General features: G+C 39.7%; 1 protein-coding gene across 1 annotated transcript in view; it reads right to left on the reverse strand.

The window, feature by feature from the left end:
• Positions 1-16,733, reverse strand: part of LOC149024173 (glutamine--fructose-6-phosphate aminotransferase [isomerizing] 1-like) — a 44,269-nt gene extending 27,536 nt beyond the window's left edge. Inside the window, exons 1-3 of the mRNA XM_089144499.1 lie at positions 16,303-16,733; positions 15,561-15,733; positions 11,096-11,207 (exon numbers count right to left, since the gene is read on the reverse strand). Coding sequence (XP_089000625.1) covers positions 11,096-11,207; positions 15,561-15,733; positions 16,303-16,549 — 532 coding nt within the window. The 5' untranslated portion in view covers positions 16,550-16,733. The remainder of the gene's footprint in view (positions 1-11,095; positions 11,208-15,560; positions 15,734-16,302) is intronic.
• Positions 16,734-20,364: the final 3,631 nt, after the last annotated feature.

Here is a 20,364-nt window from a genome sequence, read left to right on the forward strand (position 1 = left end):
GTGTTTTAAAAATATTTTCAGAACGGATTTATCAAACGCCCAATTTCGAGTAAAGAACGGTCTTTTAGCACAGAAACATTAAAAAAAGGTTTTGCATAAGAACTGGTTTCTCAGAACAGAAACATTACCAAACGCATACTAAGTTTCTCCCTACTCCTCCATCAGTTTGACTCCAAGCTCCAGGAACCCTCCCCACCCCCACCCCCCCAACACAAAAAAAAAACCAAAATTTTTAAAAAAAAAGAAGAGCATACCAACCTTCAGCCCTACCTGCTGCACATTCCCCATCCCAAAGCATAAAACCAGCATCTTGAGTTACCTCAACCTAAAAACTCAACAACTTAAATTCCCTTCAATGATCCACACTTAGACCCTAACTAGAGTCTTTGGACTTGCTGCCTTGCTCTTAGTATCCTCTTCCACTAGGCTTGCAGCCCAGCAGCACTTTCCTTGTTTAACAGGATTATATACTTAGGAATTAAGATTTTGTTTCAAAAAAGTAAATTCCAATTGGGCAGCGACGGTCTTGTACTTATTCCCAACTTTAAGTCAAGGACAACAAGATCATTTAGGTTTTCTTTAAGTCAGTCTATCTCTTGTAAAAGGCAGCCCACGACCAGGCTGCTTAGTCCATTAGAAGTAGGAAAGCTGCTGTCCTAGTTCAAGTCAGTTTCTGAGTCCTAATATCAAAAGACTCAAGTGTAATGTCATAAATAGAGCATCCCTACTCAATTGGAGGCCTTACAGTTGATTAATAAATTATTTTCCCTACAAGCTTGAGTGTCTTTTGTGTGATTTTGCTAGTGCATTGCTTTATATTCAATTTTGATAATGCGTGATTCCAACAATTGAGTAAACCTAGGGTTCTCGGTGAGATCAAGCCAGATCCTTGTTTTGGCTGAATTGACAGCCTTGAAGAAGATATTTTATTCCACTTGATCCAAAGCTTTACAAGGCTCTTCCATTCTGCAATCAGACAGCCTACACACCCCCTTCACCCTTTCCTTTCACCTTTTTTCTTTTATTTTCTTCAACATTTGGACTACCAGAACCCAAAATTCAAAGTTAACCATCAGGTTTGTCCCAAACTCTAAGCATGTGTAGACCATACCCTACCTCCAAACCAAGTTGTATTATACCCTATTCTCATCATGCTAACCCTAAAAACCAGCCACTTCTTGAATTTTTGTAATCCCTAAAATCCTAAAAACAAGAATTCCCATTTATTCCAATTTAGTGATCCGAACTTGATCGAACTTGGAAGGATCACATTTCTCTATATCCAAGTTCTAGCCCATTATGACAAGCCAAACCCTATGTCCAACAGCTCTCAATTTGAAACCCTAAATTCAAGAACTTGCCCCCATAATGACAACCCAAACCCTATGTCTCAAGTGTTCTCTATTTAAACCTTAATCTCAAACCCTAAAATCAAGAACTTGCAAAGCTTTCATCATACCAATCCAAAATCAACAAAATTTGGAGAATATTACCAAAACAGTACTACCTAGGTTCGACCCAGGATTCATTTTATTCTGAACACTCTAAGCCACCAAACCCATCACTTAGAAATATCTCAGTTTATCTCTAAAAGTCAAGAAATCTCCATAAGTGACCAGAAACATAACCTAACCTAACCTTCCCATCTGAAATTATTCAAACTAATTTGTATTAACCATCTCAATCATTAACCACAAAGATATCCCCACTAGGGATCACATTAATAATTACTCCAAAGACCATGTCAGAACCTAATCTAGACCATTACAGGTTGTTCTTGGAGTTATTTGTGAATACAATCTTCGTCATTTGGCCCTTACTCAATTGAGGATACATCAATCGAACTACCAATGCAAACCCTTCCAAAGAGTAAATCTACAGATCTACCTATTCAGGTTCAATCCAAGTTACACCCAATCTCATTTTGAAAAACTTCTTCAACATCTCAAGGTTCACCCCATCATAATTTTCTAATTAAAAGAAGAAGAAACTATTCTTTCAGCCTTTTGTTGATCCCATGGTTGACGCCCACCCAATGCCATTAACCCCAACCTGTTTGAATCCTAACCAAGTTACTCAGACCCTATCTGAAACCATCTCTTTCCCATCCCACACACCCTAATCAAAAATCCCAAGAAATCGTAGTTTCCTCCGATTTGAGCTGGTTCTGTTGCGAAGATTTTGGCTGTTCACCCCCACCTTTAGTGAAGCTACATCAAGAGGAAGAAGAGCCAATGATGTCTAGAACCCTCTCAAAGCCTAAGACTGTCAGTAAGCATTTTAAAGAAGTTCCATGAAATTTAAGATTTGATGCCTATAATGTGAAACGCATAAGTGAGATGCCTTGTTTTGGTTGATGAGATGCTAGCCCAAGCCTTGGTGAAAAAATCTTGGTCAAATCCCTCTTTATCTCCTTCTTACTTAATTTATTTTTTTAGTTGAGGTGGGGGGGTGGTTAAGATTACCTACTGATTGTTCTCAAGCATAGCAACTATTTTGCTGCTGTTCTGGTGGACTCCTACGATTTTTGGTGGTTGGCCATATGACGCTCAAATTGACTTCAGTTGTGTGGCGTTGGGAACCTGTGATTCTTCTATTTTATGTTCCACTGCTGCAACTGAATTTCACTCACAACTGTGTATCCAATCATTGGATCTCTGTGGTTTCTTGGAGGATAATTGAACTCATTGAGCCCTTCCATCAAGTTCAACCCAATAATTGAGGTAATCTGAATACAGAAATCACTGTTTTAGATTTATTAAAATTGCCTAATTCTGGTTGTGTTCTCACCTCACTGAAATCCTCTACTGAGGATTATGATTCAGTGGCAAAGATTGGACAAGGTTCCCATTAGTACCCTATGTATGATAAATTATATTTGGGTTTAATATCATCAATTTAGCCCATACCACCATCTCCTCCAAAGAGCCAATTGCAGCTCTCTTTCTCTCACTTGTGAAACCCTAGCTCTCCCTTCCCATAGCACCCCCTCGCAGGCCCCTCTCTCTCCCACTCCCTTAAACACCCAATGCCTGCCCCCCCCCCCGCCTGACCTATGAACTCATTCATGAAAATGTACTGAACATAGTTGTCAAGGTGACGCCTTGGCGTCCACGTGGAAACGAAGGGCCTGAGGCGAGTGTCGCCTCAGACTTACTCAATAAGGCGCTCGACTCGGCGCTGAGGCGTCGCCAGTCGTCGCCTCCAGACGACTCGGACGCTATCTTACACAAGGCGACCGATTTTTTAAATTTTAAAAATTGTAATTTATTTTATTCCAGATCAAAGGTAAAAAATAATTTGAAAAGTAGATTCCAATCAGAAAGAATCTAAGGGGTGAATTGTTATATAGGTGTTACATATTATCATAACATTAAATTAATTAAAAAAAAAAAAACGAGATACTCGAATAGTCGATCGAATCGAGCATTCGATCGAATCAAGCCCTAACTCCTCTCTGGCTCCCTCTACTCTCCCTCTCCCTCTGCTACTCTCTTCGTCTCTGACTCCGACACAACCCCCAGCAACACCGGCAACAGCCAGCGTCATCACCGGCGACAGCCAGGTCTTCCCTACAACTCCATCTCCCTCAGTGTCACCGTGCTCATCTCATCATCCCAGCAAGCTCCTAAAGTCTAAATCAAATCGACCATTTATGTAGCTTGAAGCTGATGCTTACTACGGCCCTGCTTCGTTATTTCTCTAGAGCTTGAGTAAAACAAGACAGACCCCAGAACCCTCTTCTCGGTTGGACTCTGAATCTCTGATTTTTGTTTTTCATCAACCAAAACTCCACCATATCTCAGTTGCAGGCTTGCAGCGAGTCAGCGACCAAGTTGCAGTGGATTCCGGTCCCTCTGGTCACCATCTCAGGCGACGGAAAGTCGCCGAAATGTTTTTTTTTTTCCCTTCTGCAACTAATCATTCATTTTTTTTCCTAAATCCATTTTGCAACTGTTGCGATTGGCCGATTGCAGCCTTGCAACGAGTCAGCGACCAAGTTGCATAGCTTCCGGTCACTCTGGTCACCATCTCAGGCGATGGTAAGTCGCCTAAATGTTCCCCCCCCTTCAGCAACTGATCATTCATTTTTTTTCCTAAATCCATTTTGGAACTGTTGCAACTGTTGCGATTGCAGCCTTGCAACGAGTCAGCGACCAAGTTGCAGACTTGCAATAGCTTCCGGTCACTCTGGTCACCATCTCAGGCAACGGTAAGTCGCCAAATTTTTTTTTTCCTGCGTTGTAGCTATGTTATATACTTATATAGTTAAACTAGTTATATGTCGTCTGTAGCTTTGTTCACCATTTCTATGAGCCTGTGACTTGCAAATTGCACCTGATTGCATAGTTCAGAGCTGCTATTTGGATGTTCTCCGCATTTTTTTTTTTTATTTGTAACAACTCTTCTTCGTTGAATTTGTTCCATCTCTGTTTCATCTACCTGATTGTATCATTGTAATGATTTTTTTCTAATCTGGTGTACGTGTGTCTCTGATTTTCTTTTGTTGTTTGGTTTTTTTTTATAGTTCAACAACTTGGTACAGCTGATGAATTCTTTCCTTGCATAAGCTTCAGGGAGGTTTTTGTAGGTTTCTCTTAGATTTAAATGGTCCCTTTGCAATTTTTGAAATATATTTTTCAAGATCAGTTGATGTGAATCATGTGATGGACCACTAGGTTAGGTTTCAGCAATGATTGTATTCTCATAAAATGGCATTCAACCATAATTGTGATTACCCTACTTATTATTGTTGTTTATTAGCTTCAGTGTATTTTTTCGATTCATTTTCTCTGATAGTCTGATTTAGAAGCTTGATTATCAATTTATCATGGAGTTAGATGATTAGATGAATGCATAGAATTTTTTATTGTGGTGCGGTATGGTGCAACGTTAGAATTATACGGTTAAACGGTATCATTATCAACTTTATTATTGTTTTTAATTTTGGCTGATTATAGGTGTATGTTTCATGATTTTTGTTGTAGATATTTACTAGTTATTTAAAATGACCTCAAGGCCCTCAAGTGATAATCAAGCGGCTGCTCCTAGTAAGCCTATTCCTAGTGGGGGTGAAGCCTATGATCCCTCAAAAGACCCAAAGAGAAAGGCTAAGTCAAATGACCCAGGGTGGAAATATGGGTATTGGCCAGATGTTGCTGATAGAAATACAGTCAAATGCAGTTTGTGCAACAAAAACTTTAAAGGAGGAATTAAAAGATTGAAGCAACATCTAGTGGGTGGATATGGGGATGTTGTGAAGTGCACCAAGACCACTGCAGCAATTGCCCAAGAGATGAATGCAGTGTTGGTGAAAAATAAAAAGAGGGCTGTTGTTATTGATTTGGATAATGAGGAGTATGATGACATTCAAATTGGAGAAGAACATCCTATTCCTGCCTCTAGGCCCTCTAGTGGAGGAACTACATTACCTAGTGTGGGGTCTGAGGTTGAGGTGTGCTCCAAGATACCAAGCTCTGGGACTGCATCAAAGAGACTGAAAAGTGCCCTTAATAAGGCACCAGTAAGGGGTCCCATGGATATGCATGTTAGACGCACTCCTGAAGAACTTGTTGAAGAAAGGAGGGCTAAGGGTGCTACTCAAACAACCATCTTGAATAGAATGAGATCTCCTGAAGAAAAGAAGCGAGTGGATAACCACATTGCTGATTGGATGTATCAATGTGGCATTCCATTCAATGCAGTTAAAGCTAAAAGCTTTGAGGTGATGGTCGAGTCTATTGCACAATATGGTTCTGGGTATAAGCCCCCAAGTTACCATGAAGTCAGGGTGCCTTTGTTGAAGAGTGCAAAAGAAAGAACAATGGAGATGAGGAAAAAGTATGAAAAGTATTAGAGGAAGTATGGATGCACACTCATGTCTAATGGGTGGACTGACAAAAAGGGTAGGCATCTCATCAATTTTCTCGTCAATTGTCCAAAGGGAACATTCTTCCTTGGTTCTGTGGATGCATCTAGCCAGGTGCAAGATGCAAACATGCTTTTTCAGTTATTGGATAGCAAAGTTGAAGAAGTTGGGGAAGACCATGTACTTCAAGTGGTGACTGATAATGCCTCAAATTACAAAGCAGCAGGGGCATTATTAATGGAGAAGAGGACTAGATTATATTGGACTCCTTGTGCAGCCCACTGTCTTGATTTGATGCTAGAGGACATTGGGAATTTGAAACAATATAAGAAAGTGATAATTCAGGGGAAGAGAATTACCACTTTCATTTATAGGCACACAAGATTGCTGGAGGCCTTGAGACAGAAGACAAATGGCAAAGATCTTGTGAGGGCTGCAGTGACTAGGTTTGACACTTCATTCTTGACATTGCAAAGCTTGTTGAAACACAAGGATGATTTAAGGTACTTATTCATTTCTTAGGAGTGGACAAATTTCAATTTGTCCAAGTCAGAAGCAGGGAAGAAAGTAACTGAAACAACTTTTTCTACAGCATTTTGGCATGGTGTGGAGGATTGTATTAGAGCATCACAACCTCTTATGATTGTATTGAGGATTGTGGATGCTAATGAAAGACCCGTATTGCCTGAAGTGTCTGTAGCCATGCAAGAGGCCAAAAAAAAAAAATAAAGGACAATTTTGGAGGCAAAGAACGACTCTGGAAGAAAGTCATACAAATCATTAATAGGTGATGGGAGTGCCAGATGGAGAGACCTTTATATGGTGCAGCCTATTTCTTGAATCATGGGAAGTTCTACAACTTAGATGATGTAGATGATTATGAGTTGATCACTTCTCTCCAAACTTCTTTCAATGAAGTTGTTGGAAGACTAGTGCCAAATGCACATCAACAAAATAAGATATTGTCCTAGGTAAGTGACTACAAGGAAGTTAGAGGTCCTTTCTCCACAGCTATGGCTATCAGACAGCGTACAACTATGAGTTCTCGTAAGTTTTTACTTGTATATTTTATTTTTAGTTATACTTATTTGGTTTGTAACTCTACCTATTATGTTAATCTCTTTTTTTTTAAAAATACTATAGTTACATAGTGGGATACACATGGAGGAATTGCTTTTGAGCTTACAAAGATTGCACGGAGGATACTAGGCCTTTGTTGTTCTTCCTCTGGTTATGAACGGAATTGGAGCACATTTGAGTTTGTAAGTATTAAGTGATTCAAGTATTTAAAACACTTTTAAATTTAAATTTAGAAGAATGACTTGGGATTCTTTTCAATTGCTTATGAATTCAGATTCACACCAAAAAGAGGAATAGGCTGAAACATGAAAGGTTGAATGATCTAGCTTTTGTTCAGTACAATCGCCGTCTTCAAGAAAGGTTCGATGAAAGGCGATTAAAGATTAGAAATTATGATCCACTACTCCTTGATGAGCTTGACTGGAGCAGTGAGTGGATGGTTAATCAACCTGATGATTTAGTCCATCCTGAGGGTGATCTTACTTGGGGCACTGTTGATAGAGCTATAGGGGGCATCTTCATCACTTGAGGGCCAAAATAGACCGAGGAGATGTCAACCAAGTGGATCAACATCTGGTGGAGTTGATATATGTTACTCACGTCACAGGTCTTTGAAGAGGGTGGTTGAGGAAGAGGAACATGACTCTGAGTCTGATGGAGACATGGAAGAAGAGGAAGACTTGCATGATGATGAGAACATTGCAAATGATTTTGGTTTGAGGTCTACCTCTTTGGAGCAACAACAAGTTCGAGAAGATCTCCCACTTGCTACCAATTTACTTGATGATGATTATGACTAGCTGACTTATACTTTTCTATTGGGAATTTTGGATATGGATTGTGGATTTTTATTGGGAATTTGGATATGGGTGTGTTGGTATATTTGGGATTTGGATTTTAGATTTTAGATATAAGTGGGATTGTTTGCTTGAATATTTACAACTTTCTATTTAGATATAATATGCTTTGTTTCATTTTCTTCTTTTACTTGTGAGGATATTTGGCTACAGCTCAACAATGTAGAAGAGGTGGAGGTGGAGCCGTGGAGTTGTAGGTGGTGCTAGTGTTGGTGACATTTAATGAAGGTATGTTGTCTAGTGTTTATTTGTTTTGCTCATGCATCTATGTGTTTACTATTTAGTATTTAGTTACATTTTATCATATCTTGATTCTTGTTAATGATAGTATGATACTTGAAATTTATTTTGGACCTACTATGTGTGGCTTGTAGTATGTTGGATGACTTGAGGTAGGCTAAATGGCTAATATTAGTTTTTTATTATAAATAAGATATGTTTATAATGAATTAGTGTATGAGATGTACACTAAAACGCCTCGACCGCCTCAAAAGCGCCTCGGAGGGCGCCTCATCGCCCCAACTAGCTAAAACCGCCTCGTCGCCGTGACAACTATGGTACTGAATAGGTTGACGGGGAACTATAGAGGTTGGGTATTGTTCTCTCGGCTTAATGGAGCAGTTTCTTTTGTGGTTGGTGAGTTCTGGGGCCAGTTGTCTCTTTCTTAGACTCTCATAGACAAATTTGCACATAGATGATGATTTCCCCCCCCCCCCACACTTTTCCTGTCTTCATCTTTTGCCAATATGCTGTGTCCCCCTCCCAAACCCGCGTCTCCCTCTAGTTACTTATCCAATGGTGGGAATGACTCCATCTGAATCAAATAAAAGGGCCAGCAATACACCTCATCCTCCGTGGCATCTTATTGTCTTCTTCATACTTTTTGTTGATCTTGTATTCAATTCCATCACTGCAACTGTCTCAGCAACAGGAGTAAATAAGGCTTCAGTGCCTCCACTACACCGGAATCATGTCATTGATACAGATTCAATGTCTCACACCACCAGGCCAGTGCTACTGATGGAGCAAGCAAAGGGTTGGTCAGGGCCATTGATGCTGATGTGTGATAGCATGAGCTGGCATCCCTGCCTGTCAAGGCACAACCGGCAATCTGCTGAATGGGATTGCTGGGAGCCTGTTCACAACTGAATTGCTTGGAACCTGGCAGTTTCTTTATCGATATTAGGATGCTTGCTTTTACCACAGAACTATGGCCTAATACTCTAATTAGGGTTAAGATTAGTGGGTACATGTGGTTTTCATAATGGTTTTGAGTATTGGAAGGAGAGTATGAGAAAGGTTCCAGATGGTGAAGATGGAATGAGGATATCCTATCCAGATTTGAAGGATAAAAAGGGCAAAGATTGAAATGGTGATCAGAGGTTACCAGTTCCATCATGTATAGTCCATCAAGGTTAATTGACAATATCAAAGGACATTAACCAGCAGTGAACCCGCAGGCTACAGCACCCCTTCATCTACCACAATCAGCTATCAGATGATGTGAACACAAAGACTCCCCTGGCTGAAAGTCCACATGGGGCCCCAAGGATGGCTCCAAGAAACATCCATAAGATGACTGAACCTTTTATGAGGGGTATTTTGGACATTTAAGCCCTTAATTTCCCTTTGTAATTAATTTATGCGTTTTTCAAAATTTTGATGAGTCAATTTGAGTCAAGTTTGGATCTGTTTGGAGTATTTTATTTTGAGTCAAAGTTGTTTTTGAAGAAGAATTTAGTAGTTTAGATAAGATAAGATTCCTCATCTTATCCGTTAGGATTTTTTGATAAGAGTCCAGTCCAATATGTAATGGGATCCTATTATTAAGGAGATCCCAAAAGTCTATTGTTTTAGGCTATAAATACCATCTTCTTGCATAGTGATTTTCAGATTTGATGAATAAGAAATTTGGATTGATTAATTGCCTTGAGTGAGGGGCACGGTTCCTTTGATGGGGACCTTGTGGTTGTTTATTGAGTGTTCTCAAATTGTTTCCAGCATTCAAGCAAGTCGAAATAAAGTTCTGAAGAGCAATTCAGTAAATCCAGCAAGTTTCATCAACATTCCAGCCAGTCCAAGTAAGTCACAGCCCCTTCCCACCACCCTCCCTTCCATGCAAGCCCGTCCCCCACCTCTGCTGCCCTGCGCAACCTTCCCCCAACCCCCTGCTCTGCTGCTACAATAATTCAGTAGCACCCAGGTCTCACAACCCCCTTACTCTCTTCCCTTAAGCCTCACGACTTCCTCAGCCCCTTCCTCACCTCCCCCTCAGCACCCGCTGGCTCCCCACCTCTCTCTCCTACCCACAGCACCCTAGGAACCCTTCACCTGCTGATCCCAAACCCCAGCCCCACTAACCCTCTTTTCCCTTCCCCTTTGGTCACCCCTAGTACTAGGTTATAGTCCTAACTGCTTAGTATTCTTGACTTTAAAAAATCCTGCACTTCATCTTCTTCAAGAAGTTCTGCAGAATTCCTAAGTTTCAAGAAAAACCTTAAGTTCCTAACATCTTAGCCCTTCATCCATTGAACCTAGATTCTGAAATGAATAACAGTAGCACCCTTAGCTCTGAATTGCAAAGAGAGCAAGCCCTTTCCCCTTCCCCACCCCTAACCGAAACCCTAGTTTGGCATTTGAATTCAAATTTCAAACATGGAATTCTGACTACAATAGGATTCAGATCTGGAGTTCAGTTTCAGCAGGCCCTAAATTACCGTAGAAACCCTAAAACCTCCCCCCCTCCCTTTTGCTGGAATCTCCTGGGAAAACCCAAAGTCTAGGAAAATTACTAAAATACCCCTAAACCTAGACTTGGTTTACATCATCAGCTGTACCCCTCCTCCAGCTGCAATCACAAGCCCACCCCTCTGCTGCTTTCTCTCCCCCTTCCTCCTTTTGAGCCCCCCCTGCTATGTCCCTTGCTTCAACCAGCTCATCTCATCATTTTCAGCCCCCCTCTCTGTTTCATTCTCTTGAGAATGCGTCAATAAACATAATATCTATGGACAAAATTAGAAATATGAAAAAACGATGCACCAAATATAATATATAAAATTTATTAAAGTGAGATACCCAAAACATAATATTTAAGACATGTCAAGTGCCATACATGATACAACAAACATGAGGAACTTCAACTGCAATTTCTCTAAATAATAGGTACCCCAGGTGTAAGTTCCCCAAATAAAATAAAGCAAGCATCATAGACAGGATTCTCGAAAATATCCAACACAAACGTACAAGAACAGTCTCTTTATAAAATTTGAGGTTCATAGACCAAGATTACCTCCTGCTTCATTTGCTTTGTCAAAAACGAATTTTGCAAGCTTGGGAATGACTTCAGTATCAGTTTCAGACTCAAAGTTAAACCCATGCCGAACTAATGTCTCCTTTAACACCTGAAAAGATTAAAATAAGCAAAATCCAACTTCAGTTCATGAATAATGGCTACTTTTTTTGGATGAATAATGTTTACTGTAGGTTCACAGTTGAAATATGATAACTATTTCCTAACTCTTTACAGAGACGTAGCAACTTGGAGGAATGAATCCAGGAGTAAAATATGAAGTTTTCATGTATGTTTGTGTGTGGGTGACAGCACTTGTATGCACTTGGCAGGGTCGGTGGGGGTGTGCACCATTTTTAGGACCAGTAATGGAGAGGAAATCCTCTTGTTTGAAAGACATAAAATTGGATCTCTTTATGGATAATGGGTTAGAGTCTCCCTTACCCTCTAGAGGATAAATTATTAGAAATAAAATGAAAATAATAGTTGACGAGTCTAGGTGCTAGCATCACCTTGGTTGCCTGTCACCTAGCTGGTGTTGCCTTTTCTATCTCACATCCCCAACCTCCTTCCCCCCCGCAGGAGGCACTGGCACTGTGAATCTGTGACAACTACAGATAAGAGAGGTTCTTTTTGTCACTCAGTGTACGAACAATGTCCAACTTCACATTCAATTTCATTCCAAGTATTTCCCAACTTAAGTTTGCACCTAAGAAAAATGCCAACTCTAGGACTTCACATAGAAACAATCAGCGCAACCGAACGGTAAGAGCAGTGCTGGTATGCACTCCAAATGACTTGACAACGATTCTTCATGTCTGGGTTCAGTTAGGAATTTATCCAAATTTTCATTGTATGGAAGCGATTGGTCATATGCCCCTGCACCAGCACTTTGGCCAAGTAGAGCATGTGCTCAGGCATCAAACATCGGGGTGGACTCCCCTGTCTGGGTGTAGGGGCATGCAACCAAGCAGAATTCTCTTTCCCTTACCATACATACCTTTACCTTAAAAGTATCTCCTAGATCTACTAAATCCCAACATAGAAATCGACACAAAAACTACTCATTTTTAACTTTGCATTCTAAATAAACCAAATAAACCATCAATGAAGAATAAAATAAGATGCAAACCATGGAGCTCAGCTAATTTCCTTACTAAACTATACCTTTACCATTCCTCTCCCCCCACCCCCCACCCCTCTTATTTGCAGCTGCACTGACTAGAAATTGACTAAGAATACAAAATCAAAGAAACAATACCACAGCCTCTTAATGCTTCACCGCAGCCTGCGAAGTAGGAACTAAAGCAAATGTGATCCTCTACCATTCAGAAACCAAAATAACAAAGGCACCATATCATCTTCTCTTCTTCCCAAAAATTATCATGTAGCTGCTGTGGCCCACAACATTCAATACTTTGGTTGCTGCGCAGTATCTGATTCTTGGAATATAAGCCTCCACTTCGGAATTTTTGTTTGGAGCAGCAGATACCTTGCAGAACATAGGCTGATCACTGGATTGTCTTCTTTTCTACCTCGCCTGATCCTTCTCTTCCTAGTGGCTAAAAGCCAAGCACATTTGAGACAGTTCAATTCAAAGGTTTCACAACAACACGAAGCCCAAGTCATGATTCCAACCATGTTTCAAGACAGAGATGTGGGAATCTAAACAGACCATATCCAGATCATTATACAATATATGATACCAAGCCCCAAATCTGCAGTAGGTATTCTACACATCAGCTAATGTTGAAGGGAATTCAAGTAAGACCCACTCTGCAGTAGTACTGTTGATAGGTTGCAGCAGGACACCAAAAACCAAACTCATTAAGACAAAAAGGTAGCAGATGAGGTGGATATGAGAAGGTGGGAATAGGAATAGGAGGGAAGCAGGCTATCTCAGCGCTGGATCTCTCATCCCCAGCTGTTTCAGCTGTCAAAACAATGATTTTGAATGCCTCAGTGATGCAGCATCAATAACTTGGTTGGACCAGCAAACAAGACTTTGGAAACCCCAAACCCAACAACAACCAGTCCAAGAAGGCCTGGAATTAGTTGAATTAGTATATTATTTTCAATGCTTTAATTGTTTTTGTTTTCCTATGTAGGAGTTAAGACTCTGGTATGAACTTTGTTTTTATAAGTTTATATTTTAACCAAGATGTCTTCTTTTTTTTTTTAACTTCCCTATAAATACATGCCTGTAACACCCAGCAGACATTAGAGTGAATTGGCAGACAAGTGGAGTGCTATTTGAGAATCAGATTGTGAGATTTCTTCCGCATCTCTACTATTTCCCTTCTTCTTCTTCTTCTTCTTCTTCTTCTTCTTCTTCTTCTTCTTCCTATTCTTCTAGTTCTCTTTCTGTCACAACTCACAACCCACCATAGCATCCTGTTTCTCAGGTCTTACTCAGCCTGAGCATCTAACCCTTCTCAACCTATACTGGGACAATGCATAGCAAAATAACACAACTTTATTTATTGAATTGTATGGAGGAGGCCTCTATGTGCATCACATTACATAGACTGTTGAGTCTAAAATTAGAAACAATATAAATAGGAAGTACTTGCTATGAAGTAGATTTACAACCAAATTAGGGACTTCCCATAAACGTAGCTGACATACATCAAATAGAAACACCTAAAAACAAAATCATAGCAAAATGATATTAGAAATCTGAGATTCTATTGCAATGAAATAAAAAAATATTTTCTAAAACTGAGATAGATACTAAACTATGGAAGCATTAGGATAGAATAATTCTTCATTTGATGGGCCCACAACATCTTCTAACAAGCATAAGCACACAAGGCAAACACAGGTCGTCACATTGTTCACATAAACAGTACTCTGAACAGTGTTTTGGTTCCCCCCCCCCCCTTCTTATTTCAATCTATATCATCAAGTTTTAGGAAAGAGGCAGTAGTCAGGGATTCTCCAAATGGATAAAAATTTTCTCATATCAAACATTCGTTATGTTATCAATTCTGAAAACATTTGAACTCTTGCATTTCTTATGTTCCAAGTCTAAAATCTTTCATCTTTTCCATTTTATAAATGCTCTAAATTGTATTGCTAATTGTTTGATTGGTAATGCTTGGAAATTTTCAATTAAATTTCCAGGAAAATGCTGTTGCACAGACCACTATGATTGAACCCTATCTCAATGGTCACCAAACTGATGAAGGATATAATGTCTCAATGTCAGTGATAAGATCATTATTCAAAAGTTTTTTGAAATAAATGACAAATTCACTAAGAAAAAAATTAAAGAGACATGGGACTGAAAGGGTATTTAAATTCTTGAAGAAACCAAGCAATCTGGTAAGTTCATACAAACAGGAAACCTAAATTGACACCCTAACTATTCAAATTGTAATTGACTACATAGCTTAGTTGGTAAGAGTTACAAAGATTTTGAGTCCAAATCTTGATTATGAAGTTTTACATTCATCATTCAAAATGCTCTTAATTATAATTAGCGACAGCTATTTAGAAAAAGAATAGGGTCCATAACTTGGAATAATGGTAAAAGGTTTAGGCATTGGGAAAATGCCTGGGATAGAGTCTTGAAGAGCAGTCACATTGTGCAAAAAAGGACAAAGGTTAGGGCCATCTCCAAACTCCCCTCTCTCAAGACCCCACATAGGTGGAACCAGTTAAGTAATGGACCCTTTACTATTTGAAATACTCATGATTAAACATTCTGTTTCGAAACAACTTGATTCAGCCATGGGCAGCTTGATTGCTACAGGGTTGGACATATAGTTCTGACCACCCAGTGTTGCACAAATAGCCAGTGATAAACCATATCAATCAAAGAGTCACAATTATAGCCAGCACTAACTGTGAGTCTGTGAGTGTGTAGCCAAAGGTACTAATAACACACCATGTTTCAAGAGACTTAAAAGAGAAAGCTTCAGAAAAGACGTTTCTAGCATGAATTGCCTAAAGTAAATTTAATCAGCCAAAAAAAAAAAAGACGAAGAAGAAGAAAGAAAGAAAGAAATATGTTTGATGATAACGATAAATAAAGTAAAATTTCAAGGTAGGATATGTGTAGCCAACCCATTTATCCAGCCATTCGAAATGTACACCACTGAATGTGACACTTGTTCCCAGGCTAAGAGACAAAGTCCCTAAAGAACTAAAATGCTACAATAAGATAACTGAAACATGTAAAGCATGAAATGCTCATGGTTTTCTTCTGGTTTTTTTTTTTTTTTTTTTTTGGGGGGGGGGGGGAGAACGTTGGTGTGTTACCAAAATAACTAATACAACAAGTAAAATAAAGCCACGGGAGCACCAATATGGAGTTGAAATTTGAAAACTCAGATACAATAGTTTGTTAAATAAATGAGGAACGAAGAATACAAATAACTAGAAGGACAAAAGACAACGTGGATTCACGAGGAAATTAAGGAACAAGAGGAAAGGGAAACAACATAAGGAAACCGTGTACCTCATAGTTGGTGACAACACCATTATGAACAACCAAGAAGTCATTTCCAGGACCAGAAGCCTGAGGATGGCTGTTCCGCGGTGCTGGCTCACCGTGAGTTGCCCACCGGGTGTGTGCAATTCCAGCATGAACAGGAAACGAATCCTCCAAATTCAAATCCGTAGCCGCAACCTCTGTAAGTAGAAAGGCCCACCTTATTTTTGTTTCATTATCATCATCTAAAATCTACTGCTCTATTAAAAATCATTCACAATATAAAAATAACGAAACCAGCACATATGGTCAGTCAAAGTCAACCAAGTGTACTCGAAGAAAATTCAACACCATTGCTAACATGAGGAGAAAATGCAGGAAACGAAAACCTCAAGGAACAGAAAATTCAGCATAACCCATCAACACCAGAAAAATCATAACTTCGCACCCATAAGGGCAAGACAAAAATCCTTCTTCGGAAATTGAAAGTAATTTTTCCCTTCCCATGCTACCAGCTACAATCTCCAATTTAGCTACCGTACTATAACAGTTATATGAACAACAATAAAAAGGGGGGGAAGAAGAATTTGATTGAAGGCATAGACAAGACGCCAAAATATTTAATAAAAATATTAATTACAAACAAGTATTTTAATCAACAATTTCACTCCGAAACCACGAACAAAACTACACTAAGCCCTATGAACATAAACAAAATTTAGCTTTTTTTTTGGCTGCTCTAGGAAAGAAAAAAGGGGCGTGATATAACCTTCGTAAACAGATTTGACGAGTTTTTCAATGTTTCCTTCCTGGCGGAACACAAGAGGTCCAAAAGAGGTAGATGAGATTCTACGCTGATCCTGAGTAACAGAAGCGAGTTCAGAGGAATCGATAGAAATCCCAGCAGAATCATATCCTCTGTATTCCAAACGCCTCAACCCATTGAAGAGAACTTGAAGAATGTATCTTCTCTCTCTAGGCACATTGTAATTCAAATACGCAAAGATCCCACACATTTTGTATTCAATCCTTCACTCTCTCCTCTCTTCGATGATGGAGAACCGAGAGAAGAAAAAAAAAGCAGAGATCGAACAGAACATACACAGAGAAAGAGAGAGAGAGAGAGAGAGAGAAGATGGCGAAGAAGAAGTAGGCTGGAGAGAGAGAGAGGCGGTTTCTTTACACTTTCCGGTCGTTTTCTCGGTTCGAGGGGGGTTTTAAATAACGTTGAAATGACATTAATAACCTTCTGCGTCATTACTTACACTTGTAAGGAAGTAATCAGTGAGAAATTCCAAATATACAAATGAGTCACCAGAAGGATGGAATTTTCATCCTCCCGCAATGGTTGCGGCAAATTATTGCTCTCTGACTGAGCGTCTTATCTTTCCCCACATGGAAGATTTTGTCTGCCTTGTTTGACCAGTCAAGTTTGCTTCTTCTTCTTCTTCTTTACGAGTTTTTAGATTGTTTTTATTGAATAGGGCATTTGTATTAGATAAATATAATATAATAATATTCACCAATACTAGGTAACCCACCGTCCACCGAGACCAAAGTTTATCTCATTTACTTACGGTCACGAGACCCGTCAAGCGGGTTAGCCACAAAATTACTTTCTTTGTTTGAATTGGTGAATAAAGACAGTCCATGAAGCTCCCATTCAAGTGCAAACAAAAAAAGACTGGCAAACTAACTTCAAGGGGCTCAGTTGGTAAAAGACCAGCACTTCTATAAATGAATTAAAGTTCGAATTTTTTTAGAATCAAGGGCAAAGCTCCGTCTATATTAATTATAAAGATATCCTAAAAATGTAGTCGAGGTGCGCGTAAACTGGCCTAGATGAACCTTAGATCAAAAAAAAAAAAAAAAAAAAACCAAAGTTCAAGTCATTTGGGATTGATATCCACTAGTGCCACAAGTATAGGTGGGGATAAATCTATATTTTTAATTGAGGATATACTTATCTCTAAAATGAAAGACTTATAACCCATGGATGATCAAAATTATAAATCTATCCCTATACTAATGCCAGTGATGTGTCTCAGTTCTAATCGTGAGTCCAACTAAGCCTCACAAGCTCCCGAATGCCTTCCCATGGTCAGAGACGATAAGTCCTGCAAGAAAGGTTAGACGCGGGCCGGTCAGAATGCCGGGCAACCGTCTCCGATGATTAAGTCAGACAATGATCAGGTTAAGATCCCATGCTAGAGCTAAATAGAAATTTTCTTAGAATAAGTTCGTTTTTTTACTGGAGGGGTGAGTCTTTGTTTAAATAGCGTGTAGGTAGACAGGCTTCCCCGATGACGGCCACCTAATCTACCCTGACCAAGCTCCTTCGTCCGTTATCCTGTATGATCATCTTCATAGTTGACCTTCCATTCAAAGCGGTGTTGCCATATAGGTCCAGCGTGTGTGAAACCCAGCCCTAACCTTGACCCGGAAACCTTGTTGTTTGTAGGTCCGATGACCCGAAGTAAAGTAAGAAGTCAGCTTTGGGCCATCCCAGTAGAGGACTTGGTGTCTGGCTTTGAATCCATGAAAGTTGATGATGAGGTTCTATTTATGGAAACTGAATCCTGATGAAGATCTAATTAGTTGATGGACTTGGAGTGCTCTCTATCTTGGTTTGAAGGCATTTCTACCTATTAGGTAAGTCACTTGACTTGTGTGCAAAACCCCTTTAGGTTTGGATTTGATCTGGACCTTCAATTCCCTGTTTTGGCCTTGTCTTTGGTCGACATTGGTCGACCGGGTCGACCGGTCCGCCACGACCAATGAGTGTCGTTCTTTGGCAATTAGGTTGATTCTTGCTCTATTTAAGTCCAACCTCGAGTCCACTTCGTATTTGCTGCCTCCAAACCCTCTCGAACGAACCAAAGACCTCTGCAAGTCATCTCTCTTGCATCCTTGGTGTTTTCTTGACGGATCTTCGTCGGAACTCTTCTTTTTGCATCAAAAGGTATGTCTACTCTCTCTTCTTCTCCTCCATCTTTGTTTTTCTTTCCTTTTTGAGTTGAGACAGTAGAAGAGATGCTGCATCCTCTGTTGCAAACATCTCTAAACATGTTCTCATGATCATCCTAAGGATTTAAGGCTAGAACAATGATCTTAACCATGATCATTGCAAGCTTTTGAAGGATTCATGATCAAACCATGATTTAATCTCTGTTAATCTTCTAATCTGAATTCCGATCTCTTTGGATCTTCTTTCATTGATCATGTTAGTGGTTAATGGTTGTGTTTTCTTTCCATGATCCATAATCCATAGAATTCTAGTTGTTCTCTTCTACCTTACTATGTGTTCTTCATGATGCATGATAGTTACATATATGGTAGGTTTTATTTCCTTATTTAGATTTATGCTTCTAAGCCTTATTCCATGAAGACCTATGCATGTTTTCATGTTTTCATTACCGAAAGCAATGATCCATCCTCCTATAGTTCTTGTCCTTGTTTTCTATTTCAAATTCATCAAGATCCATGTTTGGGGTTTTTTTTGGGTATTTTTTTTTTTTTTTTTTTGGGTTTGGGTCTTTTGTTTGGTTTGTTTTTTGGGGGCCCCTATATGCTAGAATACTACCGATGTAGTCTACCCCTTGATTAGTACCCTTTTGAACCACCAAATTCGGATTTCATATCTTAAAACTCGATTTTATAGGCTATCATCTCGCATTGGTCGACCGATTGGTCGACTGGACCACTCGACCAATCCACTCGACCAATGAGTATAGCAACTCCAGCAATTGGTCTGCTTTGGATGTTTTGATATATTTTCTGTTAGGGATCTTTCCTAATATGTTGTATATACTTGTTTAGGACCTTTTTCTCAAGTTTGCCAAGATCTTACTTGATTTCTTAGGATCCTTTTGCGAGTTATAAAAGGTAAGGATGGTTATTTCCTTAATTACATAGATAGCATGAATCTAGTTTCTATATTTGAATATCATGAATATGTTTCCTAAATTAGATTCTTACAATGATATACTACTGTTGCATAACTTTGATTACAGTAGCATTACTTATTCATATTGAATTGATTCATGTATGATTTACTTACCAATGTTATACAAGTGATTGTAATATCGATTTCTTTCCATATATGTAGTTACCATATATGTGATGATATGAATTGATGCATGTGTATGCTTACGTATGGTTTGGAAAGGAGAGGTGTCCTTTCGACACTTCGTCCTTGGACTACTACGGGAATATTATGGGATGTTTCCGGAGATGCCCTCTGGACACCTTCTTAAACTCGTTGGATGACATATCTAGGATTGTCTAGTAGTGTTTGGCTAGGATGTCCTGTTATGTCGACCCTAATCGGAGGGGTATTGAGACCGAACGACCCGTGGTAGCAATGGGGATTCATGGGCGCTCAAGACCGGTAACCAACCCGTGAGAGGACAGGAATCACATTGTGGGGGCCATTTATTGGTAGGGTTGCATATGGTTAGACTTGGGCTCACGGGCGCTTAAGACCGGTAACCAACCCGTGAGAGGACGTGAGAGCTTCCCGTTTACCATATGTGGATGATCAATAGGGTTGATGAGTCCGTAGTCCGAGTTGGTCGGTGCCATAGGATACGCCGACTCTAGTGTGAAGGATACCGGAAAGGATCGTCGGGACGAGGAATCGAAGTATCTCGGATCCCGACTTGATGTAACCAAGTAGAAGACTTGCATTTGGCTAGGTTTTACCCCGACATGCGCCAAAGACTTATACCAAATGGTTGTGAGAGAGTGTGTTGACTTAACCCCCCGCCAAGGTTTGTCCCGAGGGATGAAGGACCCATTACCAATCGGCTGCTCAAGACCGGTGAAATGA

Source organism: Hakea prostrata, chromosome 2 (genome assembly GCF_041222555.1).
Source record: "Hakea prostrata isolate BN-2017 chromosome 2, UWA_Hpros_2, whole genome shotgun sequence".
Lineage (NCBI taxonomy): Eukaryota > Viridiplantae > Streptophyta > Magnoliopsida > Proteales > Proteaceae > Hakea > Hakea prostrata.